The sequence below is a fragment of the Corapipo altera genome, unplaced genomic scaffold, assembly GCF_003945725.1.
Source record: "Corapipo altera isolate COAL_440 unplaced genomic scaffold, ASM394572v1 54, whole genome shotgun sequence".
Lineage (NCBI taxonomy): Eukaryota > Metazoa > Chordata > Aves > Passeriformes > Pipridae > Corapipo > Corapipo altera.
Window position 1 is genome coordinate 433,673 of NW_020884902.1, and position 27,510 is coordinate 461,182.

Sequence of the window (27,510 nt, forward strand, 5' to 3'; positions counted from 1 at the left end):
GATGGGATGGGATGGGATGGGATGGGATGGGATGGGATGGGATGGGAGCCCCAGTGGGAAGTATGTAGTGTCCTGATGGGGAGAGGGGGATGTGTTTGAAATGGAGGGGGAGAGAGACCAAACAGAGGGGGTCCCCTGACAGCAGCTTCAGTCCTGCCTGGAGGAGAGGGTGCAGGCAGTGGGAAGAGTGATGGGAATGGCAGCATGGTCCATTCATAGGCTGATGGTGGCTTTCCCCCTTAGCCCTTAGAAAGAAGCAAGAGCACAGCCAAGAAACCTCCCTGCACCCTTCTCCTCTTGGCTAATCCTTACTGTGGGAGGCAGCTGCCAGCCCCTTACCATCACTGTGTTCAACCAGAATTAACCCTCAGGAAAAGCCATCTCCCCTTCCTCCAGCTCCTCCCACCTCCAAAAGCCATGTCTGCAATGAAGGTGGGCCCTTTCAAGTTTCTGCTGCAGTTGGAGAGAGGCAGCTGCCCCGGAGCTGCACTCAGAGCAGCATCCAAACCCAGGTCCCTCCACCCGCCCCAGAGCTGCTGGACCTCGGCCAGGCGAGCTCAGCAGCTTTGCAACAAAGCAGCCCTTGTTGCTAATTGCTTATTTTCCATGTGCAGTGCTAAACCTCTTCAGGAGCTGGGGCAGTGGGTTCAGTACCAGTCTGGTCCAGAGCACCTTAGCTGAAGCTGAGCAGCTTGTGTAATCCAGGAAATCTCAACTCCATGCTTCCTGGCAGCACCATGTACTCAGTGATGTGCAATGGCATCACCAACACAGCATTACCCCTTGCTCTGCAGGGAAAATTGTCACTCTGGGGCAAAGCAACCCCAATTCCCAGCCCGGGACAAAGGGCAGGATGTGTTGATGTGCACACCAGGACCATCTTAAGCTCCTCTGATGAGTTCAGGGTGAGGGTCCAGCTCAGGCAGGGCCTTCTGTCCTCACACAGAAAACACTGATGAACAGACAGACTGAGCTCTTCAACGAGGACATCAGTAATTCCTTAATAAACTTCTCACGCAATGCACAAATTATGTCTGTACAGTGCTGGTCTCTACTACAGCGCAGCCTGCATGCCAAACTTTTAAAAGGCCTGTATTTAGAGCAGCAAATTGATCCTCAATGATGACATTTCTGCGTGGACTTGGTCCAAAAATGGGAACATTTAAATAGATGATGAATGACAACTTGAGAACACAGTTGGCGAGTGAAACCTTTCCTTGGGACACAGATTTTCAAGGGCGGCCCTCCTCACCACCTAACATTTTTATACCCCACACTGGTGCTAAAATCATCCTCTGAATAGAGGTGGGACCATAAATCCCTGTCTAGGTCGCATAATTTTCTTTCCCTCTACAGATAAACACCCGTGGCACTGGCGGCGCTGTGGAGCGATGGGCTGTGCGTGCCAGCGCCGGTAAAGGATGGGGGGCAACCTGTTCACAGGGGCACTCTAAAAAACTGTGGGCCTAATTATGGCCAAAATGGCAGATTTCTATTAACAACTGTGAATGAACTCTGCTCCAGCAGTGTTCTCCTGCCTGCCTCGGAAGTGCAGGCTGCCTGCCTGGGCCTCCCTTGCCTGTTGATGGGGCTCTCAGGAATAGGAGAGATGCCCTCCCTTCACAGCAGCTCACCTGCTGCTTAATATTACTAATAGCATTTGTGCTAATCAATGCACAGTTGCGGTTGCCAGATCTTGTCCAATTTATTCATTGTTTTTAAATAACATTTCAAGTTTGCTTGGTAATGGGAATAAGTGCAACAAGTCCTACATATTAATGTTATGCACAGATGTAAACAACACAACCCTTTACTTCCTTGGATAATTTTTTTAATCAGAGGTAAAGCTGAATTCCTGAAATTAATTCTGCTGCCAGTTCCTTGCAGGTTCTGCTTGCTCTGTAATTTTGGCTGCTTTGTGGCAGCCATTGCCAAACAATTCCTAGAACCATTTTCCCCATGTGTCGAACAGCAGCACTTACCACAAATCAAGTCAAAATCTTGAAATGATTTCAAATCCAAAGTGCACTGGTTGTGGGGCTTGCCAGGACTGTGGGCAGGCAGCAATGACATCACCATGGCACAAATGCCAGGGCACAAACTCTCCCATCTTCACTGACTGAGGGGCTTGGGGAACACAGAGCCCTTTGTGGTAGCCAGCTCCTTGCTTCCCCAGGGCAAAAGCACTTGGAAAAGAGTAAAGTCGCCAAATCAGGGCAAACTGCCTGCTTGAGGAGTCCATGAAACCAGACAAACTCAGGCAGGAGGACCTGCCTGCTGGAGATGGTTACATCCAGTTCTGGAAAGCTCCATCCCAGGCAGCAGCCCACCTGCACTGCTAGATGTTAGAACCACCACCACTGCCTCAACCGGCAGCCAGGGAATCCAGCTGCTCCCTGCTTTGCAGCTGTCAGCCGTACTTTGGGGTTTTTTTTAGATTCCAAGAGAAGGTACAGGACGTACTGTCTCAGCCCAGACTCTGACAGCCTGGCCTGGCTATGGATTCAGCATTAGCCTGCTCACAGCCCAGGATAACTCCTTTCCTCTTCCAAACATCTGACAAAGTGACTTAGCACTGCTGCTGCTGAGCTCCCAGCAAACACCCAGCACTGCAAGTGCTGTGCCTTCATGTTTGGAGGCTGCACAGCCCTGCTCCCACTCACTAATGGGCTTCTCAGGGTTATTTTACCAGTTCTCAAACAAACAAAATGTGTGACAGAGCACACGGCACACCTTACAGCAGCTCCTACACAATCACAAACAGAAACAAAGCTTTTCCTTTCCACAAAATAATGTCCTGTTTGAGGTCTCCCTAGGTTTTAGGCAGAGGCAAAGGCAAATGGCCTTGCAGCCACACAAGAACCCAAGTGTCGGTCCTTTGTAGTCTGTAGCTGTCCTTTTGATGTAGATATCCTTTCCTGTTGGATAAACTTTTACCACTGCCAGTACTGTGGATTCCCAAGCTGCCTCCAGCTTTAATTAGCTTCTTGTCACGGGGGACAGCAGTGAAGAACTTACTCAACAGCAGGAATGGAGGCAGCAGCCACCCTTCCAGTCCAAACTATGTGCATTCTTGGACCTGTGAACCTCTGGGACCTCTCCTGAGGTCCACCATCACAGCAGGTACCTTCTCCCCAGCTGGAGCAAGGGGCTAAAAGCACCCATCGGAGGACCTGTGGGTTAGGTGCTCCCTATTGCCAGCAGACCATTGCTCTCCAAGGGGAGCAACACGGGGGCAGTGCTGAGGGCTCCAGGTGGTGCTGGCACTGGTGGGCACCCAGAGCCAATAACAGCACCAGCACTGCTTAGGAACTGAAGAGGCTGGGACGGCTGTGGGGATGGGAACAGGGAGCATGGCGTGGCACAGCGGCCCGGGGTCAGCCCGAGGCTGCCGAGAGCAGCTGTGCAATCAATACCACTGTCCTGCTTCCTCTCACATACCTCCAGCATGACCAGAGGGATCATAACCAGGAAACTCAGTAAGAAAAGGGCTTAAACTCTGCCTTTAGTAACCTGAGAGTTTTCAGGACATTTTGGGGAGTGCCGCAGCATTTCCCCACTCTGCTCCTCTCACAAGGAGAGGAGCTTGGGGCTGCTTTGAAATGGGGAGGCTTCACCCGGCCATCACACAGCTCCATCGCAGCCAGAAGCACGGCTAAGCTACTCCACAGGCCAGGCACACACCCTGCACACACCCTCAGGACAGTGACCTGCCTGGCCACTTGCTCACTGGCTTGCAGGATGCATCTGCAACACTTGCATGCACATTTCTTAGCAGGACTAAAGAGAAAGAGCCTGGGCTCCTCAATTTGGCCAGGATCTGCAACATAAATATTTGTACAGAGCATCATCACTCACCCCCTGTAGCCTCATGAACAGGACACTCTCAGCATGGCTGAGCAGCTGAAATGCTGCAGGGGACAACAGGACTTTTAATTAAGGTTATGACTTTGCAGAAGCACTTCCTTGCATGGAAAGCCTTTTGGACCATGCAAACTTCAGCTACAGATTCTAATCTTTCCATCAAAATCATTCTCACTGAAGCCAGAGCTCCCGATCTTGGCTGCAGTGTGAATCCTGTGTAGGCAGACACATGAGCAGGCACATGTCAGCCTGGGAAGAGGCTCTGCCTGCAGGCCAACACCCAAACATCAGCCTGGCAGGAGGCATCCGGCACTGCCATGGAAAACCCACAGGCGTCTAGGAGCCTAGTGCACAGTACCTGTGTCCTCAACAACCCCACCGGGGGGGCAGCCTCTTGTGGGATGAAGATCTGTCTGCAGCTCCATCCACAGAGGTGATGACCACACCCCATATCACACATCAGATCCAAAACCTGCAGGAAGGACAACATGCATGACCCACGGACAGAGTGCCTCTTTCCCCTGCCACAGCTGGAGAGAAGCAAACCTGACGTTGATGGCCTCAGACCTCAGATCACCTCCTACACCTGATGTGGGCTCCTGTCACCTCCCCCTCTGCATCCAGGATGTTCTGCCAGACACCACAGGGTGATCCATGTCCAGCTTCAGCAGGAGCTACTGCTCTCCACAGGCCACTCCAACCCACCCTGAGTGACCCAAGGGACAGGCCAAGCCCAGACTGTGCAACAGTTAAATCCCAGTGTTGGCCTTGCAGGAGGACCGGGAGATCCTGTTGCTCAGAAAAATGCATTTGTCCAAGACAAACAGAGGCCGGGCATTGTTTCAGCATGAGTCAAGTGAGTGGAAACACTCCCGTGCCATCCTGTTTTGCTGTCTGGAGGTTTCCCCTACCTTCAGGATGTGCAGACAGGCTCCGGGACATTTCCGATTTTCTGTTCTCTTTCTCCTCTGTTTCCCGTGAGTGTCTGTGCCCAGCACTGCTCAGCGCAGCAGCACAGCAGCCCAAGCCTTCTGCAGCCCCAACTTGTGCCTAGAAAGTACAGCCTACAGCCAGGTAGCCAACAGGAACAATGCTGCTTCCCAGAAAACAGGGCACCAGCTACAAAACACACCCATTTGCCTTCTCTGATGGGCCAAGCAGGTCACAAGGATCCAACACAGCCAAGTCAATTGATCTCCATCCATCTTCTCCATTGCTACAGAGAGGGAAACATGGCACCCAGACCCTTCCCAGCCACTGGCTTACCCTGCCCCAGGGCTGTGAGTTTACAGCTCCGTGAACAAGCTCAGGACAGCTCTGCTAACTCGCACCAAGCCCTCTTAGTGCTCTGGGACAAAGCTGGTGCTGCAGAGAGCTGTGTGAAATAGGGAGGAAAACGTGAGTGCCAACAGAGAGACTCCACCATTACCCCGTAACCCCCCTCCACCCCCACAACCCCTTTCCCAACTGATGCTTCAAGCCTGCACACGTGGCAAACCACATGGCTGGAGCTGGTACCTCTTATTTCACACCTACGACGCGTTTTTATCTTGCTAAAAGTGTAAAAATAGCAAAGTTGTTTTTTTTTTTTTGACAAAGACAGTCACGCTTTGTCAGTTCGTGTTTGTGTCTGGAAACCCTTTTAGCGGCGAGGTGCGAGCCCCGCGGGGCGCAGGGCTCGGCGGGAGGGCAGCCCGGCGTTTGCATGGCTCGCCCCGCCACGGGTGGTCTGGCGACAAGGAGGATCAGGAACTTGTTTTCACATGAAGATCAAAACAACACAAGAAGAAAAGTACAACATAGCCCAAAGCGACCCAGAACGTCAAAACTGCAACAACAGAAAGTTCAGCCCAAAAATGCAGCCTGGGAGGGCTGTTATTGCTTGGCTTGTTTGTCCCCACCACAGGCGGCAGGAGGGGGAGAACACGGCTGTGGCTTGGGTCAGGTATTCAGCGCTCAGCCCCGTGATCCCATGCCTTGTCCCCTGCCATGCTGAATGGCTCTCCAGCAGAGCACCCCAAAGCTTAACTCGGTCCCCTCCAGGCATGCCCGGCCCCACAAACCACATCCAGGCAGCGGAACACCATCCCCACTCCCTAGTCATGGATAGAAATAATGCAAAACCCTGCAGAGATGAAAACACAGTGATTCTGCCATGGACTAACTGCAGGCAAACAAACGCCTGATTTATCCTGTTCCAGGCTGCAGCACTAATGAACGGGACCGGCCCTGCCGGGCAGCGCTGACCGAGGCTGACACTGCAACAGCCCCGCGGCCACACTTGGCTGCGGCTGCTCCCTCCATCCCCCTTTAAGCTCTAACAATTGGATGTGATTAACTGGGGCTGGATTTACCATTCTGGGCACCAAAATCCTGCCAGCACACCCAAAGCAGATACAGGAGCCCTCCATGCTCCCACGCTATGGAGACAAGACCTCAGCATCCCTGTTCCTCTAGTCCCAGCTCTCCTTGCCAAGAGTACAAACCAAGAGGGGAGGTGACACTTCTGATACGGACACAGAGATGTCTTTTTCCAGCCCAGGAACAGTGGTGACTTCTGTAGTTTGAGCAACCTCACGCTCTCAGCTGACTTAGGCTACGAGGAAGTGACTGGTGGTGATTAATGACCATCAATCCCCTGCTGATGAACTTCTCTCTGTCTCCACCCTCATCCCATCCGGATGCACACAAAATAAGAACAGCTGCTTCAGATCGTTGCAGCTCAGCCTTTGCCTAAGAGTGCTGCTGGTCATGTCTTAGGAGGTTCAGTAAGGAAGCAGGCTTTCAGTAGGGAAGGAAAAGACATACAGAGCTCTTCAACTTTTTTGTCTTTCTCCAAGAAATTTTCCATTAGGATTAGCAAATCTAGCCAAGTCAGATGCTCAAACTCAGCTCATGTGAGAAGCCATTAAGGCATCCTGAGTTGATTATCTGATTTACTTTGGATTAAAACAAAACCTGAGGTTCATCCTTGGAATAATGCAGGCTAAACTAAACCAATTTTTTTAAGCACTAGCCTGGAAATATCTGTGTCCCTGAAACCCATCAGTGGTCCACGACTGGGAAGGACTGAGCCTCCCCTTGGTGAGTGATTCCACCGTTAGCTCCCACCAGTCATTGGCTGGTGGACCAAGGGTCTGAAGAGCAAGTGACCATGGGGTCACCCTCATGCTTGCAAGCCCAGGCCACCAACAGAGTTGTCAGTTTGGCCTTCCCTGAGGGAAGCAGAAGGTGCACTCACACTCCAGGGACCCAGAACCTCATTGTTGCCCAAAATCAACCCCTACTCTCTGCAATCTTCACAGCCGGAACCTCTGAGCCCCAACAACACAGATGCTCCAGAATGCAATCACACCCCCTCAGCACGCATGGCTGGGCAAACAACGCCTCTAGCAGAGGTACTATAGTCCAGGTATGGATTTTGGCACCAACAACCAGGAATTTGGCTCTGAAAGTCTTGTGATGGTGTGTGAGAACAAGTAAACAAACAACAGCAACACTGTACACTTTACTCATACCTACCTACAAGTTTCAGATTAAGTTCCCCTGCTGGGATTAAAGCAGGAAGACCATTTAGCCCTAGAAGCCCAACCTGAGTTGAAGAGAAGACACACCAGCCACCCACTGCCCACACCCTGGTCCCCATAGGGAGGGAGCTTTACCTGTACACTGGTTGCATTTCCCTGGCAATTCCAATCACTGCTCCCTCTGGGAAATTGTCAAACTCATCAAACAGGTCTCGGATGTTGGTCTTGTACTTCAGGTCCAAGTCTACCTGGATGATCTGTGTTATTTCTGAAAGCACAAAGGGGGAAAGTCAGCTATATAAGACAAAACTGTAACCAGTGATTACCAGTGGCTACCTGATGAACTGCTCCCCATGAGGATTTGGTGCATGGTGAGCATTCAGCTCCATGGGCAAGACTCAGCCAAGTCAGGGCAAAAACAATCCAGTTGCAAACTCTGCATGAAGCTACTGACCTTCAACCATCACGAGAGCCTTTACCACTGTGTATTTTAGGCATGATTTATTTCAGGAATACTGTCTAGTGACCTCCTGCTTCTATCCACTCCCTCCTTCCTTCCAGAAGACTGTTTTTCCATATGACTGACAAAAACAAGAAGCAGCTTCAATCCAGTCTTCTGCAAAACCCCATCCTCACTTCTGCTACCCACTACTGGGAGCGTTTCCCACCTTGAGCCCAGAAAGCAGCCTGACAAACCAGAGCAATTCCCATCAGGCAGCCACATGACACCTCCAGGATCACCTGCACAAGCCCATTACCTCCCAGCAGGTTGCCACAGCCTTCCCCAAAGGCAGAAATTACAGAGCCCTGCCTGTACAGCATAGCTGGTAATCTGCAGCAGCCTGGAAGACTTTATTCTCACTGGTGGTCAGAGATAAGGAGAGTTATGCAGACATAGAAGCATCTTCCACTTGCAGTGGGAAATCAAGAACAAGGAGAGACTAGAGAACATCATTACCAAGGCCAGTCCTGAGCTCAACAACAGGGTCAAGCCTCTGCCCAAATTTGTCACCTGTCTCCGCTGCAGGACATGAGACTGATGGATGGAGTTGCTGCCTGGGAGAAGGTACAGGAGATGTGCCTTGTCAAGGCTGTTTGTCCCATGTGGATCTGGGGATGCTGTATGGATTGCAGCAGGCCCAGTACAATGCAGCAAACACAAACACTGCAACAGGTCAGACCATTAGATGGACTCCCCCAGCCGCAGGCAAAGCTATGAGCATCTTCAGCCCTCCTCAGGAACTGTGAGTGGAGTGGAGCCATCCCCCATGGCATTATGTAATGCCACCGCTATTTATATGTGTTATAAAAGCCAAGAGCAAATTGGCCAGGTTGCTTAGCACTCGGCACTAATTGGATTGTGTCAACCTGTTTTGGCCCCACTCATCATGCACAAGTGCCCTTACAGCTCCCTGCAGGCTATACCTGCCTGTCACCACCACTTCCACAGCAATTAGCAAACCAGGCCCTCATCCTTCCTCCTGCCCAGTACCTGCAGGCAGGAGGACAAGCCCTGCCTGCCCTCACCTTCTGCTGCCTGCATCTGCCATGCCTACGGGCAGGGTTTCCCATCAGGCTGGTGTCACTGGGGCAGTGCCGACACTCCAGCCTTCCCACCACTACAGTTCCTCACTCCCTCGGGCTCAGGATAGGCTGTTCGCTACCACTGGGCTGCTGAGAGCAGGAGGCATTGCTCTGTTTTAAGCCCCCAAAGCCACCACTGGGACTAGAGACCCAGAGAGCAGCCAGGCACCAGCAGCTATCGCCTGGCATGGGAGAGCAGCTTCGCCATTTCAAACATGCTCATCACTTGGTGTTTGTGTTTCAAGCAGACGCTGGGCTGTACAGCAGCTCTGAATTTTCTGCAGATCTTGCACTAATCCGGGGCTCTTGGCAATTGGTCATACCTACCATGGTGTCCTCATTTAAGAATGAAAAGGCCCTGTGAGGTTAAGCAAGAAATATACTGCTTACTCTGCGAAGCATCCAAGCAGAAATATAAATCAAGGAGAAATAGTATCTAAGATACAACCCAGGCTGTATCTCAATTTATTTTTTTAACATCCATCATGCTCTATCTGCTAAAGGGAAAGGCCATGCTCTCTTCATCCAGCAGTACGGCAATCCCCAGGTCTACCTAGTATTTACCATCACCATAATCCTCTGTTTGCAAAGATTTAAAACCCAGGCGCAGTAATTCACCACAGGCTAAAGCAGGTCTTGACCTGAAAGTAATTTCCCCCAGGCTTCCGAACTGCCTTAGAAATGGCCAGTGCAACTCAAGCATGTGAATAAGCAAAGCAGCAGATTTGTGCAACAAGGAACATGACATGTATCCCAAATACACCAAACCTCCCCAGTGGCCCATACCACAGCAGGGCAAAACCCCAAAACCTTGATGCTACTGCACTTGAGAATATCCAGACTGGTCACAAAACTCCAGGGCAAGGAGACCTCAGAGCTACAGCACAAGCTCAGCCCCAAAGAAATGCAGGGGGAGCCTGAGCCCTCCAAGGTACTGCCAAAGCCAGGAAGAGGGGAAGGGGTTCCCAGGGGGATCCCAGCACAACTACACCCAGTGCACAGCAGCCTTCTGACGCATGGTCAGGTTTCAATTAAATCAGCTGTGAGGCACGCCATCCGATTGTTCTCTGAAATTACAGATGAATGCCAACTGCAATTAATCACAGCGGAGAATGAAAGCTGAGCTTGGAGGAAGCTTCAATCCCAGCCCTGCCCGCCCCAGCACCCCAACAGGTGAAAAGCTCCAGAGGGTCCCCATGCAACCCAGAGGGTGCTGCCCAGCAGCAGCATCTGGCCATCCCCAAAAGCCTTGGCTGAGCAGGGAGCAGGGCACGAGTGCAGCTGTGGTGCCAGGCAGCGATGCCAGCACCACAAGAAGCCCAGCATGGAGACACACTGTTTATTTACACAAACACGCTGGGTTCTCCATCCTGCCCTTCATTAGAGGCTCCCTGTGTTGGGCTCGCCCCCACACACGGGTCCCATGCTGTGCCAGCAGAGACCCCAGGAAACACTCATTAAGAAATTAGACCTAGTAAGCATCAAGTACTTCTTATTTTCCTTTTATCTTTTTCTTTCTTGTTTTTCTTTTTTTTTTTTTAATTTTTCTTTAAAGCAAGCATGAACTGCAACACTGCAGACACAACTGAGCATGGGTGACACTAAGCACCACTTTGCCAGATGCAGCTTGCACGTTCAGATTAATGGCTGAGATGATTTCTCTGACTGGGACTGGCAAGGGGCCAGGCACTAATATTTATGATGTATCAAGCGCTTTGTCCTGGCTGCCATGTGGGGGTGGAGGAATAGCGTGCTCTCTTAGGCATAAACTGCTCGGAGGGATCCAGCTGGAAATGCAGGGAAAGGCTGAGAGTGTTCTGCTCAGCAGTGAGTTTTCTAACTTTGCCATACTGTGTATCACCCTCCATTCTGCTCAGTTCCAGCTCTTCCAGCCACGGCATGGAAAGAGGAGCTGTGCCACTCAAAGTAGAGATGGTCTCCATTAGCAGTGACAGCTTTACAACACAGGTTGGCCCCATTAAAAGCTCGTAATGTTTTACTGCAGCCTTATACCAGCAGCCACAGCAGGGCTGTGCTCCAGGTTTGGCTCAAATCCTCCCTCCAGCTATGTCCAGAGGATAAAGGCCAGCTCCAGGGATGTATGATCTCATAGCCTCATCCCAGCAAGGGGGCACAGGCAGGCAGAAGTCACGTCAACCCCCCTGTGTCCTGCTGCCCTGCATTCTCTGCCAGGACCCAGCAGAGCTATGCCAGCACATGGAAAGGCACCCCTTGTGTGTGTGTGCTGAGGGGCCTGGTGGGTTGTCTGGATGCTCTGAGTGATGTCCAGGAGTGCCTGTGGCAGAGGACAGCTTGTGCAGCAAGTCCGACAGCCCTTGCCAGGAATCATGGACACCACAGCACAGCAGGGACAGAGTGGGCATGCAGCAAGCCAGGCCACCCACCAACACATGATGAGACACTTAGGAGGAAATTTGGTCTAGATGAGCAACCTGACCTAGTGGGTGGCATCCATGTACATGGCAGTGGAGTTGGAAACAGATGATCTTTAAGGTCCCTTCCAATCCAAACCATTGTATGATTCTATGACTCTGTGTAAATGCTCTTCCCAGAAACATCAGGCAGGACCATGAGTGGCAGCAGGGGGCACAGGGAGGAGAAGAGCTGCTTTGGCCAACCAAGCCAGAGCTCTGGGGATGCTGTGCAGTGAGAAATCCTGCAGCAGCTCTTACCCCTCCAGGGCCCTTTTTGATGCGCTGCCATTGTTCAGAGCAGCCTATGGATGGGCAGCCTTGAACCTGCCCGTGGGACAGGACTACATTTCCCTAGCCTGAGTTGAGAGGATAGACTGAAAAAAATGTAAATAGTGAATTTAGAACTACATGACAGTGGATGGAGGGTCAGATGAAGAGGCAATACAAAGGGTGGAGTCTGCACAGAGCAACACAGGCTGTTCTGCAGCCAAACTCATTTACACTCATCCTAACAACTTTGTATGAGGGTCACTACACTGGCAAAGCTGAGCCCACACGGTAGGTGCAGGGCTGGTGTGCAAGCGTTGGCCTTGGCTCCTAACCCCCCACTTCCATACAAACTATGCCAGGTCTGGGGCAGAGGCATGTCACCACTGACGTGGAGAGGTGAAAAGAGTGAACCTGTGTCCAGGAACAAAGAGTGAAATGGAGAGCTGCCATCTGCAAAGGGCAGAAGCTGTCCAGCAAACAGTGTGGTCTAAATCACTGATAAGTGAGCAGTGACTTAATAGTTGTAGAGTAGAAGCAGCAAGAATTGAAACCTCCTGGAGGTGGTGAAATTCTCCAGCCCACTGACAGACTCATTGTGGAACAAACTCAACCCTCTCAGAGTACAAAACCCTGCCTACAGCTGGTCTGGCAGTGGAGATGCTGCAAGCAACAGTGGGAGGGCAGGAGGGGACAGGCCACTGCCCTGCCAGGCTGCACTGTGCCCAAATCTCACACACACTCCTGAGGCAAACACCTGTAACCCAGGCTGGTGGTCATTTAGCTCTGCTCTGGCCATCATCTGCACTGGCATCTCCACCTGTCTTAACAAATCTGTTTTTAAGAACCTAAACATTCTGATGCCCCATGCCAAGGAGGAGAGACTCCAACACAGAATCACAGAATTGTTTGAGTTGGAAAAGACCTTTGAGATCGAGTCCAACTGTTAACCTGGCACTTGGCACGTACCAGGAGCACCCTGACCTCCCTGCACTTCCTCTGTATCACAGCAGCAACTTCTGGGGCCAAAGGCCAGCACCTTAAGAGGCGAGACCAAGGAGGACACTGCTGGGATTGCCAACTGTGCCACGTGAGCTCCGTGACCCAAGCACACGGTTTTGCCTTTTTCCATGCAGCCAACGACAGCCAGCTGGGCAGCACAAGGAAGCAGGATCCCCCTCCATCCTATAGGAGACAGCAGGGGGGGAGGTGGCTGGGCAATGGTCTGGAGAGGGCAGGGTGATGGGCAGGGAGAGAGAGCTGCTGGAGGCAGAGCAGCTCAGAGACCCTTCTGCTGGGCTGCAGCATGGGTGACGTTGCAGCCAAGGGACAGGAGTGTCCCCTGCTGGCTGCAGCTCTGGGTGTTGCAGGACTGCAGTGGGGTCTGGGGAAGGGTCAGGGGGTAGCAGTGCATTTTGCCACTTGACTTGGACCATCAGAAGGAAGAGGGCCAGGTGGCCTAGGCTCTTTGAGTTGGGGTCAGAAGGGCTGGAGGGCTCAGGTCTGCTGGTCTGCTGGTCTGCAAACACTGGGCATACCTGGACAGCTTCCCCTCCACCTCTCTGCATCTCTTTGAGCTTGGCTCTTACTACCAATGTTTTTCTTTAAGTCAGAAAGTTTTTAGCTGTCCCCACCATGACAGGGAAAGATCCCAAGGATGGAAGGAGCTGTGAAGGACCAGCAGTGACTTTCAGACAACTGCCCTGGTCAGTAAACCTCCTGGAGCAGCAGCAGCCCCCGCTCCAGCGGGCAGTGTTCCTGCCAGCAGCAACACACAGACCCACAGAGCTGCCCGTGCTGGCTGTGAAACCAGGATTCTCCACCCTCGCTGGCTCAGGGAGATGCATGGCCAAGACAAACTCCACTCCCACGGCCACCACCAAGCCAGGCATGGGCACAGAGCGGGGCACAGGCTCTGGAGGGGCCCTGTGCAACCCAGAGGGTGCTGCCCAGCAGGAGCCTGCTGCCCCTGAATGCCTCAGCTGCTGCAGGGAGCAGGGCATGAGCACAGCTGCAGTGCCAGGCAGCGATGCCAGTGCCTCAACAATCCCAGTGTGGAAACACAGTTTATTTACACAAACACACTGGGATCTCCATCCTGCCCTTCATTAGAGGCTCCCTGGGTTTGGCTCACTGCCCCCCCACTGCCAGCTGACCCTGGCTGCTCTCCCTCCTGCTGTCAGCAGGGCTGTGAGCAGCTTCCTCTCTGGCTGTGTGCTGCCCTGGCCAGGCCATGTTTTCTCCACAGACAGACTCCCCCTCTGCTTCCAGGATTAATCACCACTGCCCATGCAGCTGACCCTGGCAGCACCGGAGAGCCTCGCCCAGGGGAAGCAGCCGAGGCAGGGGCACCCCTGCAGGTGTGCAAGCACAGCACACTCCCCAGAGCTTGCTGCCAGCATGCTGGCAACTGGGGCCTCCAGTCCCCCTTCTCAGGACCTGGTGCTGCTCCAGAGACCACCCTCCCAAGAGAAGATGACCCTACAAAGCCCTGCACCAGCAGAGCTTGCTTGCCAACGTGCAATGCAGCTTACCTTGCCCGCTTGAACACAGGTCCTCACCTCTGCTACTTGGGGCAGCCCAGCAGCCCCCTTCCCATCAAACTGCCTCCCTTCCCTGCACACAGGGCACCAGGGGAGGGCAGGAGGTGAGGGGGGATGTGCCTCCTGCCACTAACATGCCCCTGGCACTAACCAGGTTTCTGCAGCACTGATTAGGCGCCCAGTAGAGCAGAGCAGTGGCTGCAGCACAGCAGCTAATCAACCTATCAGCTAATTAAAAAATTAGGCTGCCTGCCAGAGATAGATGACAAATCATTGCTACCACCCACACAGAGCAGGCACTGGGGTGAGCTCAGGGGTCTGGAGCAGCAGCAATGTCTCCAGGTATTGACGGTGGCATCGCTCTGATCGCCTTGCTCCACACCCCACAACCATCTCCAGAGGGATGGGGAAGACTCAGCGGGAGATGGACGTGTTTTGTTCCAGGAAATTAATTTTTCCTGTGTACCCAAGTGTCTCCTTGTAATCCATCAGGGTCTGAGGGACTAATATTTAGCGGTGCTCAACACTTTGGCTCTTAACTGGACTCCAAGGCAGCAACATCACTGAGCATGTGACAGCTTTCAGGATGGAGCTGGAAGTGCTGTTTGCTGTGTGTTTAATATATGGTGCTGCTGGGGCAGGAGCGTGAAGACACACTTCTTGGAGCTGGAGGAAGAGCAGCAGGAAACCTTTTAATCAGACAAAATAAGGTTTGATTCCAGGTTGCTATAAATTACAAAATGGTGTGGATGGAAAGCTGTGAAGTAACAAGCAGGTAAGATGGAAAGGGAAACCAAAAGAGATATAGGATGATAAATTTTCTATGCTCATGTCCCGTTTAACTGCACACACTGGGGGAAGGGGCTGCAGGCAGATTTTGTACTTGTTTCTTCCTGCTAAGCTCTAATGAGCCATGGCAGAGCAGAGAGGCTGTGGGGAAGAGCAACCCCAGCATCAATGCTGGGTGACCCCCAGCACCTTCCAACCCTTTGGGGATGGGGCAGCTGGTCTGGCTGGGGACAGAGCAGAGCAGCACCCACCCACAGCACCGGGTGATGAGACCCTGCTGCTCTGTGAGGAGGGGGGAAACAGCCACACACGCCTGCCCTGGCCTGACAGATCTAGGACATCCAAAAATAATCGATGGTGGCACCGCAGCAAGGGGCAGCCAGCGGAAATGATGAGAAGTGACACTACCCCCAGGGGCTGCAGGTCGTGCTGGCCCCCAGAGGCAGCAGTGCTGCAGGGAAGGAGTCTCCACCATGACACAGCACCCAGGGGGCTTCCAGGCACCTGCTGAGCAGCATCCGCATCCCCCTCATCACAGCAGCCCTTCCTGACACCTCCACAGCTGCAGGGCTGGAGCCAAGGAGCTCTCCTGCCAGGAGAGGCACATCTCACATGCAGCCAGACGGGGTTAGTGGCTCACCTCAGCAGGTGAGGACCCTCCCACAAGCCCAAAGCCTACCCTGGAGTGGGCTTATTCAGAGGTCTGCTGTTGCCTGCTCCCAAAAAGTATCACAAAAACAACCCCCTTGGCATAACAGGCTCACCCCAGCAAGGAACAATGGCTGGCACCGCTCTCCCTATTACTCACAAATTGATCACTTCAGCCTCTTCTCTTCCCATCACAGCATTTGACATGAGTGTGTGCAGCCTGGAGACAGGCTGGGAAAAGAAGCTGGATGTTTTTCACGTGGTTGCAGCATGAAGCAGGGAGAGAGGTTATGAGAGCACACCAGAAACCATTAACACTCCCTCCATCCCTGTAAAGATGGAAACATTTTTGCCAGAAAATAAACCCTTCAGCTACTGCATCATCCCATGGGAACTGTGGCTTGGGAGCATGTGGCTCTGGGGCCGTCTCCCACGACTCTGTCACAGACCTCAGTTTTCTGTGCCTCTTCACAACATCTCCTCTTTGGTAACGCACAGTCAGGCCTGGAGCATCTGGGACAAGGACACTCTCCTCCCAGCGCTCTCCCAACCACTGCATCTCTGTGCACCCCAATGTGGTGGGGCTCAGCAGTGATGGCAGTGCTCAGCCAGCAGGAAAGGATCAGGAGTGATGCACTCTCAAAACGCTCACTTACTACAATGTAATTTGCCGAGTTTTGTGGGCAGCTGCCCCATGCACCAGGAATTGCTTCGCAGCTGACAGGAGGAAGAAGAGGGAGTGGTGCCTCCCCATCTCCTTCTGCCAGTCTCCATCTCAGAGAGCTCTGATGCACGGTGTGACACTGGGTCTGTGCACTGTAACTCTCTGCACAGGGGTGCCACTGAGGGGAAACATCAGGTGCAGGGACCTGGCACCCCGTGGGCAAACAGAGTCTGACCCGGGCAACCCCGCACTGTGGATTCGAACATTGCAGCTGCAGCGTTGAACCTCACGCACACACCCCTGCAAACACAACGGATAATGTTTTCAGGACGCTGCCTGCCAGCTCTTCCAGAAGCACACTACAGAAGACAGTTATTTGCCAAGGTGTTATTCCAGTAAACAGACTGTTTTCCTGATACCTCTCTGCCTAACCCCTTCCCCCAGCTCCCAGGCTCTCCATGTTCACAGCCAGTAGCAGGAGTGCTCGGCCTCAGCACAGGCAAGGTACCCTTAGAAAGGAGAGCACAGCTCAGCGCCTGCTCCAACAGCATCTCCTCCCTGGCCTTTGCCCTCCCTCCCGCTCTGCTCGGTGGGAAAGGCGTAAGCTGATGCTCACAGAGGCCACTGTCTCCAGGCCGGTACTCCCAGAGCACACAAAGGCTGATATCAGTTTCATGGGAGACCAAGCTGGAGCCAGCAGCTGGATCCTGCTGCAAGCAGCACCAAACCCCAAGCGGCCTGGGGCTCAGTCATTAGCAAGCAGTTTGAACAAACATCATTATAATTTGGTCTAAGCTTAACAATGAGTACAGCTGTTGACAATGAGTTGGAGAAAAGGTCCAGTTCAGAGTCTGAGGCCAGGGAGACCACTGGACCTCCCATTGATCCCAGTGTGTCACAGACATTAAATCTGGACAGCAGCTATGAAGCCAAAGGCACAGCTCCCTGCTGGCGGCCACCTCCCTGGACATGGTGCTGCTTATTCACCCACACCAGCCATCTGTGCTTCCCCCCACCACACACAACCGTGTCCCCCCAACATGCTCCTGCAGCTTGCAGCTCGTGGAGACCCTGAGGCTTGCTGTCCATCAGACAGCAGCTTGCCATGATGTCCTCATCCATCAGGAAATCCAGCACCTACAATATCCTGCAGCGAGGCGCTCCACAGATCACTGCACTCTGTTTTAAACCCACTTCTTGCCAACTTTGATGCCCCCCAGTTCTTGTACAAACATCTGCCTCACGTGGCTTGTGGCTTCATGGACCACATCATAACTCCCTTGGCCAGGCACCCCCCCAGACTGGAGGGTCCCAGTCAAACAGGCTTGTCCCATACAGAAGCCACTGCCCTTCTCTAAACCTATTCCATTTTTTTTTCCAGCAGACCATGTCAATATGCCATAAATTTCAGCCATACATAGTCATCAGTCCCACTCTTCTCTTTCCTCCTAGCTCCGCATCTTTGTTTAGTCACACAGAAACTTACCAACTTCTCCCACTGCTGCTTAGTCCTCCTACAAGCCACTAACCTTACCAAATGCACCTGCAGACCAAGCTCCTGAATTTTCAGGCAGCAAGTTCCCAAGTGCCTCTACGGCACATGGAAGATGCTGCATGAGGACAGGACAGCCCAGGGGCCCTTTGCAGCTTGTGCTCATCTTCCCACCCGTGGTCACAGCTTCTGCCTTCAGGCTGGGCTGGATAGTGAGAGAGAAACCCTGAGAACTCAGCAGGGGACAAGGAGGCCACGTTCTGAGATGATGCTACTCCCCAAGAAGTGAGCCAGCTGTTTGTACAGCCAGGAAACCCTGCTGCCTCCAATTTGTCAAATACCATCTTCAGTCAAGTTGTGCTAAATACCCTCACTCCGCATGAGGCACAATACCTTCAGCCAGGTCTCAGAGCCTCCCCTGATCTAATGGACTCCACTCTTCTGTCCAAGTTGGTAAAGAGGAGCCACAAAGTTGCTTCTCCATCATATCTCATTTTCCCTCTGCTCCTTCTCTTCTCCCATAGGGTCATCCTGCTGCAGCACAGTCAGCAAAACCAATGGAGTCAAACACCAAACAGCAGTTTTCAAAGCACTGACATCTCTCCCTTGGCCTACCAGTTGATGAGGACAACCGCTTGCTAAATTAATTCTTTCTGAAACAAGGATGGGGGCCAAGAATTCCATGGGAAGGTCCCAGCTGCCCTTCTGTCACCTCAACTCCTCCTCCTCTTGCCTGCACCACCAGAAAGGTGATAAAAGCTTGCTGGGTCCTCTGAAGTTATACAACTGAAATGACAAGTGATTACAGTGATTGAAGCCAGGTGGGAATGTTCCCTCTGGATGGGCTTACTGAAAAGGAAAATGAAAAGGTCTGCATCCTTGTCCTCCTTCCTCCTTGCCTTGCTCCACAAGTCTCGAGATCATTTCATGCTGGCATTGTCCTCATCCTGGCAGGTCCTCCTACACCTGAACCTGCTCATCCTCTCTCTGTGTAACCTTCTCATCACTTCTCCCTTGCAGAACCATTGTGATGGATCAAGCCCTGCTCCAGCTTCCCAGGCCTGGCCACAGCACATTAAAACAGGATTTATGAGCCTTGAGCACAGACAAGAGTTATGCAGTCTGCACTTCTGTGTGCTGCATACCAAGTCCCCAGCTGGTTTAAATCAGATTAACTCCACTGATATAAGACATTTAAGGCAAGAGTGTTCCATGATTTACACCAGCTAAGAAGCTGTTATATTATAACTTGGCAACTGCAGGTTTTAGATCTGGAAGTTTTTTGGGCAAGGATCCCAAGCAACAGTGAACGACAGAGCAGCTGAGTGGCAAACCCCATTTATCCTCAGTGCAATATGCATGCAGCAACCACGTGTTCCACAAAAGTCCTTAAAAAAAAAAGTAACCCTCATGTTCAGTTTTCAGTGCCATTGGCCCACAAACATGCCCTGTCACAACCCAAAGGCTCCAAACAAATCACTAAGTCATGATAGTATGGAAATGCTTCCCTTCAAAAAATGATATATTTGGAAAACTAAAGCCAGGCAACTTTAATGCAAAGGCTGCTGGCTGCTGAAAAAAAACCACGGACTGATTAATGCAAATGCAAACAAACACACAAGAGAGTTTAGTATTCAGATCAGGGCCTTCATTTCTGCTGGAGGATGCTCAAGCTTCCAATCAAATCTGTCCTCCACAAAAAAACAGTGCTAATGCTATGGAGCCAGATGTGCTTGGAGAGGTGCAGAAAAAGACACACCATTCAGGGCAGGAGAAATGCACCAAGGAAAATGTAGATACTGCCTCAAAAGGAAGGCTTGGTCCTTTCTTCTCCAACTTAGCAAAGTGGCTTCTCCAGACCAGTAGATACTGGCTTGTCAGAGCCAGGAGAGCAGCAGGAGCCCAGTGCCATTCCCACACCACCCACAAGACTGTGAGTGGGCAGCAGAGCTGCAGCCTTCCCTGCTGCCTCCAACCCACTGCTGGCTGCACATGGAAAGGGCCAGGCCAGACCCATAAATCACCAGGCACCCAGCACAGTAAATCTGACCTCCCTTGCAAGGGAAATATAAATCAGCTTTACTAGCAGCTTCTGAAACAAAAACTAAGATCATGAAACTGTAAAAATGCCTCTTTAAACATCCTGTGCCCTGAACAGACCACTGAAAGCCCAGTCAGGATGAGGGAGAGCAAATAGAGTCGGGTTGATGAACTGAGAAAAGGCATTTCAGACCGAGCAGCTTCTTGCTGGCAGGCAGCACGACATGGATATCTTTAGCACACAGTAAAGACAGAGCAGGGAATCGGGAGGAGTGAATTAGCCAGCGTTAATACCATCATTTGTATGCAGTGTACTTCAAAGCCCTGGCAGTGCAGACAGCACCAGACACACAAAAAACCACCCAAGTCTGATGGAGAGTGAAGTACAGCACATTTGCTGGAGCCCACAGAGTAATGATCAGCGGGGGATGGATGGGACCCTCAGGGTCACCACTGCCCCACTGTTTAATGAGCTAGTGTGGGATGGCCGTGCCAGGAGGACAGGGGCAAGTCCACAAAGGACAGAGGAAGCCTCATGAAGCAGTGTAGAGGTAGGAGCTACTGGGTAGAACCAAACTGGGCAGGACTCAGCGAGAGCACAGGGGAGTTATATCTGCTCACATCTCAGCAAGAGTGCACCTTAAACCCATGGTAGGAAGTCTGCAGGGAATATTATGGCTGGGCAGAGGCTCCAGATGCCAAGGAAGCTGCTGGTGTCAGCAGTGCTAGCCATGGGAACAGCAATTTCAGCAACACACACGTGGAAATTGGCCATCACCACAGGACACCCAGAAACAACTTCGAGAGGCTGGTCACCTCCTCCTGGGGCAGGTGTACAGCCAGGCAGGATCCCGAGGTCCTTGCCACCACTGCCACGGCCCAGGCAGGACATGTGGCCAGCCCAGAAGGGGATGCTGCCATCACTGGTGTGTCAGGCCAGTGAGGCAGCCAACAAGGAGAGCCCAGGGACCAGCACTGGGAATGGACCAGCACTGGGAATGGACCAGCAGGGCTGGGGGAGTTCCACTGGAGGGGTTTGGAGCCCCGGGATGCAACATCCTCCTTGTGTAACCAGTCAAAGGCAAGACAGCATGTTGGTCCCAGGAAAGCCAACCGTGCGCAGCCAGGGAAGCAAAACATGGCATCAGCTGAGCCAAGCCCCTTCTGCCAGCTGCCTTGTTTTCCTGCAGATTTATTGTTCCCACAGTCAATAACAGCAGAGCAAAGGCACAATAAGGAAACTGAAGTGATCAGTGGCTGCTAATCAGCAAAGCTTTCCAAGAGCTCCCCAAAGCCCAGAGGAAAGGCTCAATAGCCGCCCTGTGCTGATGCTCTGGAGCGCGCAGCCGCACCACGGGCACACAGCACCTCTTCCTGCTGGCACCCCAAGGGTGAGGGGGGCTGTAAACACACACAGGGCAGACACACTTGCTCCTGTCTCACCTCTCCTACCCTCTCAGGGCATGAGGGCATGGCCAGCTGCCATACGGCACAGAGAACCTCCTGTCACTCACCCCAGTGGAGACCTGGATGTGGGCGGTCTTGGACTGATGGGTCCATCGCTCTGCAGGAAGGAGCAGAATCCCAGAAGCCCATCCCAGAAGTTTATTGACTTTCCTTGCATTTCAAATAGTATTGGATAACATCTCTGTGCAGAAGAAAAAGAGAGCCTGTGTTGCTGGAGGCGGCTCAGCAGAGCCTTACCTTTGGGCATGATGCGATGCATTGCAACCGACAAGAAGAAGATGGAGTCGCTGTAGTAGGTCCCTGATCCAGCGCTGAAGTGTTTCTGCATGGCTTCAACGATGGGAAACAGCTTTTCTGTCAGCTCATTCACATCATGGACTATTACCTGGGAGAGACACCAGAAACACCACTCAGCTGCTGCCTCTGGGGACTGGCCCAGCTCCAGCAGCCTTTGCTCAGCCCACACCGGCACGGGGCAAGGGGGTAGGTTGTTAAAGCACAAATCATGCTGGTGGCATTGCAGCTGCACAAAGGGGCCTGGCTGCACCGGCCCCTCTACATCCCCTTGCCACAGGAGCCAGTCACGTGTGGCAGGGGAAGGAGGGAAGGACTCTTACAGCCATTTCATAACTGTAAGATGGGCAGAGACTCGAATCCACTCACACAGCCATGTGTGTTCCATGTTTTGTGGTTTTTTCCTAGTCTGTTCCCACTGCCTGATGCAACCACATATCTGGTGTCCCATATGGAGTCCATCAGAAGAGGTGACAGTTTCCTCCAGGCTCTGGCATCATGACGTTTAGAGGTCAGACCACGTCACTTACCCTGAGGACCAAGGCTTGCTCCCTGCTACGGAGGCAGGCTGTGACAGGGCCAGGATGCAGCCCAGATTTCCTGAACCTCAGCCCAGCATGGAGGCAATCTCTGCAGCACATCCCACCAGGGCTGCAGGGGAGAAGGGAGGACAGGCTGCAGCACGCCAATGAAAATCCAAACATCAGGAGTTACAGCAGAGCTGAGCAACTGCTCTACATGGATCTCAGCCCACCTGTGCTGGAGCTTTGCTGGTGCTCAGCCAGCACTGCTCTGCACCCCTCAGTCCTGCGGGAGCCCATGCACCAGCACGGGCCCTGACACGCCTGCGCCGGATCGTGGCTATGGCCCAGAAACAGGAGCAACCCCAAATGCACCTTGTCAGCTACTGAAACTGTACAAGCTTAGAATTTTTTTTGGTTAAAGTCTGATGAACAGGAACTTTCATGCAGCTCGTTACACCCACAGAAAGATACAGGTCACTGAATCACACAAGATAATGAGAGGGATTTTTGGGATAATTAAGAGAGATGAGGGACATGACCCCGGTGCAGATAAGGGGGAGTGCAGGAAGTGTGGAGACTCGAGGTTGTGCTGCCTTCTTCAGGCCAGGGAAAACAGGAAGAGCCTCACTGGAACTGAAGGCCAGCAAGAACATAACTTTGCAGCAATACTCGAATTTTGGACAGGGTAGCCTATACCTCTTGTTTGAGGGATACCAGGACACTTCCCCAAGCTGGCCCTGCCTGCAGCAGGGAGCTCAGCCTACAATCTTTGTACATCCCTTCCAAACTAAACCATTCCAACGGCTCTACAGTTTCAATTATTTTCCTTACTAAAATTTCATCTGCTTAAGAACAAGGGGAACACGCGGGAGAGAGAACTTAATTTTTATTTTTTTTTTAAATGAAAAATACCCATAAACCAAACCAAGTGCTTCAGAGGAGAAGGCAACTCTGGAGCCTGTGCTGGTGCAATGACCATCCCCTCTATGGGGTTCACAAGGCTTTGCTTTGATGCCCAGTGAGGCTGGTACAGAAGCAGCGAGCAATGTGGAGTTTCCTCCTTCCACAGCTTCTTGCAGAACACATTACCCCAAAGTGCTCTCACAGCAGAGCAGAGCAGAGCTCGCTGGGGTGCTGCTCGTGGGACCCGCAGTACAGTGAACAAGGTGATGGGGCCATCCTGGCACTGGCCATGACAGCTGAGCCCACAGCAGGGTCCTGCTGGAGGACAGGCACAGTTGAGTCCCCAGCCCTGGGAAGGGTACCCTAAACACCCACCCTTGGCCACTGGCCCTTGCCATCAGCAAGAGAGCCCTCACACAGGCTCTGTGGCCAGCGTGTCCCTCAGCAGGGCGGCCCCGCTCTGGGCCCGGGGCCAAGCGCCTGCAGCAGAACGGCAGGAAAAACACAGAACAACGTGTACCAGGAAAAGTGCATTGGGAGAGCTCACCAGCAGCTACACTTGGCTTTGGATAGCACGGCATATTCCCCAAGACACTGCAGGAGAGGAAGCTCTGTTCCCAGTAACATTACACAGCACCTCACCCAGCCCTGCTGGCTGTGCCATCGCGGTGAGTGCTGGTCGGAGAGTGGCACAGCTGTGGGGAGCAGAACAGCAGCACCAAGTGCTGCTGCCAGCAGCCATCCCAGGTGACCAAGCAAGCAAACCACCATTACTCTTCACGTGCAAAGGCACCGACAGCCTGTGCATGGAGCAGAGCACCACCAGCACCACCCCACCGTGGGGATGTGCAACGCTCTGCTCCCAGCCCAGCTTGAGTGGGGCAGCTTCAGGGTCTGGCTGGATTGGAGAAGCATGAAGGAGAAATACAGCACCTGTAACCACCCTTCTGCATCCAGCAAAGGCAGCCTGAAGTCTGTATAGCATGTAGGAAAGGTGGGGGGGAAGGAAAGCCAAACCAATTCCAGTCACCTCCAAAGAAAGCAGAGTGCCAAGCATCACTGTACAAAAATTACGGGAGAAATACTCTGGAAACTCCAGACACAGCATCATCTGCCTTCCCTCCCCTGCCAAGGACAACAGGAAAACCTGTCTTTTGCCCACCCTCTGGTTAGGTACTTCTGCAAAGCAAACTCCTCAAAGCAGCTGAATTGTCCTCCCGTAGCCACAGGTCAGGCAGCCTCTCTGGGACCACAAGGGCTTCTCCTCTCCTCACTGCTCACTTTAGCACAGCTAGTTGATCTGCTGCTAATTTTGTACTTCGTTATTTATTTGTGTAACAGCTTTTAGTAAATCCCTGTAGCTAAATCTGGAAACGTTTGCTGAGGACACTAAGAAAAGTTCTAGGGGTTTCCTGTGTAAGCACAATTTTATAAACACAAGTCCTGCACTGATAAAAGACCCTTTCTACTGATTCACTAGGAAAAAAACAACCTGCATTTCTTTTCCTTCTAACTTTCCCTCCTTCCCATGTCAGATATTCTCATAGCTCTCCACAAACACGGAGTGATGGCAGCCGAGTTACATTCACTCCCAGCAGGATCCGAACAGGGGACCGGGACAAGCAGCGAGCCGAGCACACGGTTCGTGTTACTCTGGCAGGGAAACGGAATCAATAAGCGATAGGAACCGCACAAGGAGTGTGAGCACACAGGCCGGAGTGGCAGAACACGGGGCGAGCCAGGGCTCTCTGTAAGCACAGTGCCGACGCCGAGGCTGGCCCGGGATCACTGCCGGGCACTTCCCGCTGGCCGGGAAGCGGGAGAAGCTGCGGAGATCACCCTGTGACCCTCGGGCGGGCCACGCTCTCTGGGACTGCGGACATAAAGCCCTGGTAAAAACCCACAGAGCCTCGGCAAGCCGGGGCCGGGAGGCCGAGGCACGGGCAGGACGGCGCTTCCCGGCCCTTCCCCTCGCCCCGCGGTCGCACACGCGGAGCTCGGGCTCCCTCTGCCGCCGCCGCACGGCTGCGCTCCCGGCGCCACATCTGGGACACATCTGTACATCCCTGCGGGATGGGTGACACCACGTCACGCCCGCCCACGCCCGGACAGCCCTGCCCTGCCGGGAGGATCCTAACCCTGAGCTGCTCCCACCGCCGTCACCCTCCACGCTGATCCCAGACTGCTGCCGGCTGCTTCGGTCTCCAGGAGACTCCAAAAGTTCCTGAATCTGCCTAGGGAGAGACAAGAGCTGCCCACAACCTTCCCCACGGGTTAGGAACCTTCCCCGTGGGTTGGGATCCATGTCTGACTCTGGGCTTCAGTTTAACAGAGGAGCCAACTGATCCCAGCTCCACTAGAATGGGAGGGCAAGGGAAGCCCCAAAAGCAGGGCACGAATTGCTTCCTCATGAAGAATAAAAGTAAAGTTCAGAGGTTTTATCAGTCCTGCCTTAGCAGTTCCAGTTGTCCCCTGAGCACATTATCAGGCTTCATCTCTGGGCCTGATCTAGGAAAACAGCGTAAGAACCAGGAGAATGTTCTGGAGATAACAGGAGAAGCAGGGATGGAGATGTTTTACTGCTGGAGCTGAGTGTCAGGATCAATCACCTTCAACATTTTAGCAGCAGCACCAAAGGTCCAAGCCAGGGAGATGTTTTCTGCTGGTAAAGAGGAGGAATTAAGTAGGCTACAGCAAGATTAAAGCAGTGCTGTCACCTGCTGGCATTCCAGAAACTGGCACAGGGATTAGGGGCAAGGCTGTATGCTTTAGAAGCAGGAACAGTCTCTGCTCTGTACTGGGAACTCCACCTAAAAGCAGAGAAGTGTACTGTCACTGGCTAGCCAATGGAAACCAGGATACATCAGGCTCTGCCAGGAGAGAGGGAAGAAGCTGACCGAGTAGATCTCAGTGAGATCTCACCCGAGTCCTCCAGATCATGCTGCCTGCTTACACCCCAGAGATCAGTTCTGATGCACAACCTACTCACTGAGCCATGAGCCAGGTTTGCCTGTGAGTCCACAGGCACGTACAGAGGCCCCTCTGTAACACACACATCACTGCATAGCCTCATCTCCAACTCCCAGCCCGTGTTGCCCTGGAGAAGCAAGACCAGCAAGGCTGCCCGCAGAGAAGTTTATTTCCTAGAAGAGCAGATGGCATAAGGCAGCCACACACACAGAAGGGGTGATGGCAAGGGTGATGGCAAGGGTGATGCACACCATGGTGGCCCCAGGGGTCCTCCTGCTCCAGGGGCCATAATATCACAAACCTGAGCTGGGCTGTTGCACCACATCAGCACTGCAGCATCGTGGGGCAGTCAGTCCATCCTGCTGTGGCACACAGGAATCCTCCTGAGGTACTGTGCACCCCCTCCACACAGCTGAGCACTGCCAGCATGGGGTGGGTCACCCACCACAGGTATGCGACCTGAGTGTCAGCAACAGGACAGGGCTTGTTTAAACAAAACAAGAGGTGGGATTATTTACTAGGAAAGTGCCTCTGAACAACGTTAAGGTTACGTGTCTGCTTACATCACAGCAGAGTTCAGCTAATACTAAATAACAGAAAGATGAGCTATAAAAAGTCACAGCAGGACTAGAGGACACTTCCAAGCAACGCTCTCTGCAGCAGCACCTCAGGTCAGGGGGGTTAAGTTACCTGGAGTCTCTGATCTTAACACCCTGACAGTTTTCAGATACCTGTTTGATGCGAAGGAAAGTCTGACTTTGCATGGACTGCACTGGCTACGTTTTTGGGAGGCAGGATGAACACTCATGTGGATGCACTCCTACCCCTGCAGGCTCTCCGTTCCCGTTCTCAAGAGCCACCAGCAACAAGCCAACAGCCTCTTCCGATCCTGCAGGTCCTGCAGGACACTCAGGAAGCCACTGACTCAGGAGCACACGTGGTACTTGTGTTGAAATGCTGAACCAGGACGGAACCAGGAGTTTCTTCCCGCTGGACTGCTGTTCCCAGTGTCCCGCAGGAAGATCACAAAGATCACACGGGACACCCGAGCGCGCCCCCGGAGCGCCCCCCGCAGCGGGCAGAGCCCCGCTCGCCCCCGGCCCGCCCCGCTCAGCCCCCGCGCACCTGGTGGCGGAAGGCGGCTCCGCGCAGCAGGTCCCGCAGCAGCCCCAGGCCGATGTCCCGGCTGGCGCCGTCGGTGACGAGGTGGAGGTGCAGCGTGTCGGCGGGGCCCAGCCGGCCGTGCCGCAGCAGCGATCGCAGCGCCGCCTGCGCCTTGTCCCGGAGCGCGGGGCCGCGCTCCGCCTTGGTGAACATGAGCAGGAGGTGCAGCCCGCGGGCCCCGGCGCGGGCGGGCGCGGACGGCGTGGCCCGCAGGCGGCGGGTGGCGCTGGAGAAGGTCTCGCCGCCGCCGCCCAGGTAGTAGAAGGCGCAGACGGCCACGGCCGCGGCCGCCGCCAGGGCCGCGGGCTGCGGGCACCGCGCCCAGCCCCGCCGCG

At 53.3% G+C, this 27,510-nt stretch overlaps 1 protein-coding gene across 1 annotated transcript in view; it reads right to left on the reverse strand.

Moving 5' to 3' along the window:
- XXYLT1 (xyloside xylosyltransferase 1) overlaps positions 1-27,499 on the reverse strand; it is a gene marked incomplete at its 5' end in the record, with an annotated part of 33,451 nt that extends 5,952 nt beyond the window's left edge. Inside the window, 3 exons of the mRNA XM_027650456.1 lie at positions 7,527-7,659; positions 21,558-21,705; positions 27,137-27,499. Of these exons, the coding sequence (XP_027506257.1) occupies positions 7,527-7,659; positions 21,558-21,705; positions 27,137-27,499 (644 nt within the window). The remainder of the gene's footprint in view (positions 1-7,526; positions 7,660-21,557; positions 21,706-27,136) is intronic.
- Positions 27,500-27,510: the final 11 nt, after the last annotated feature.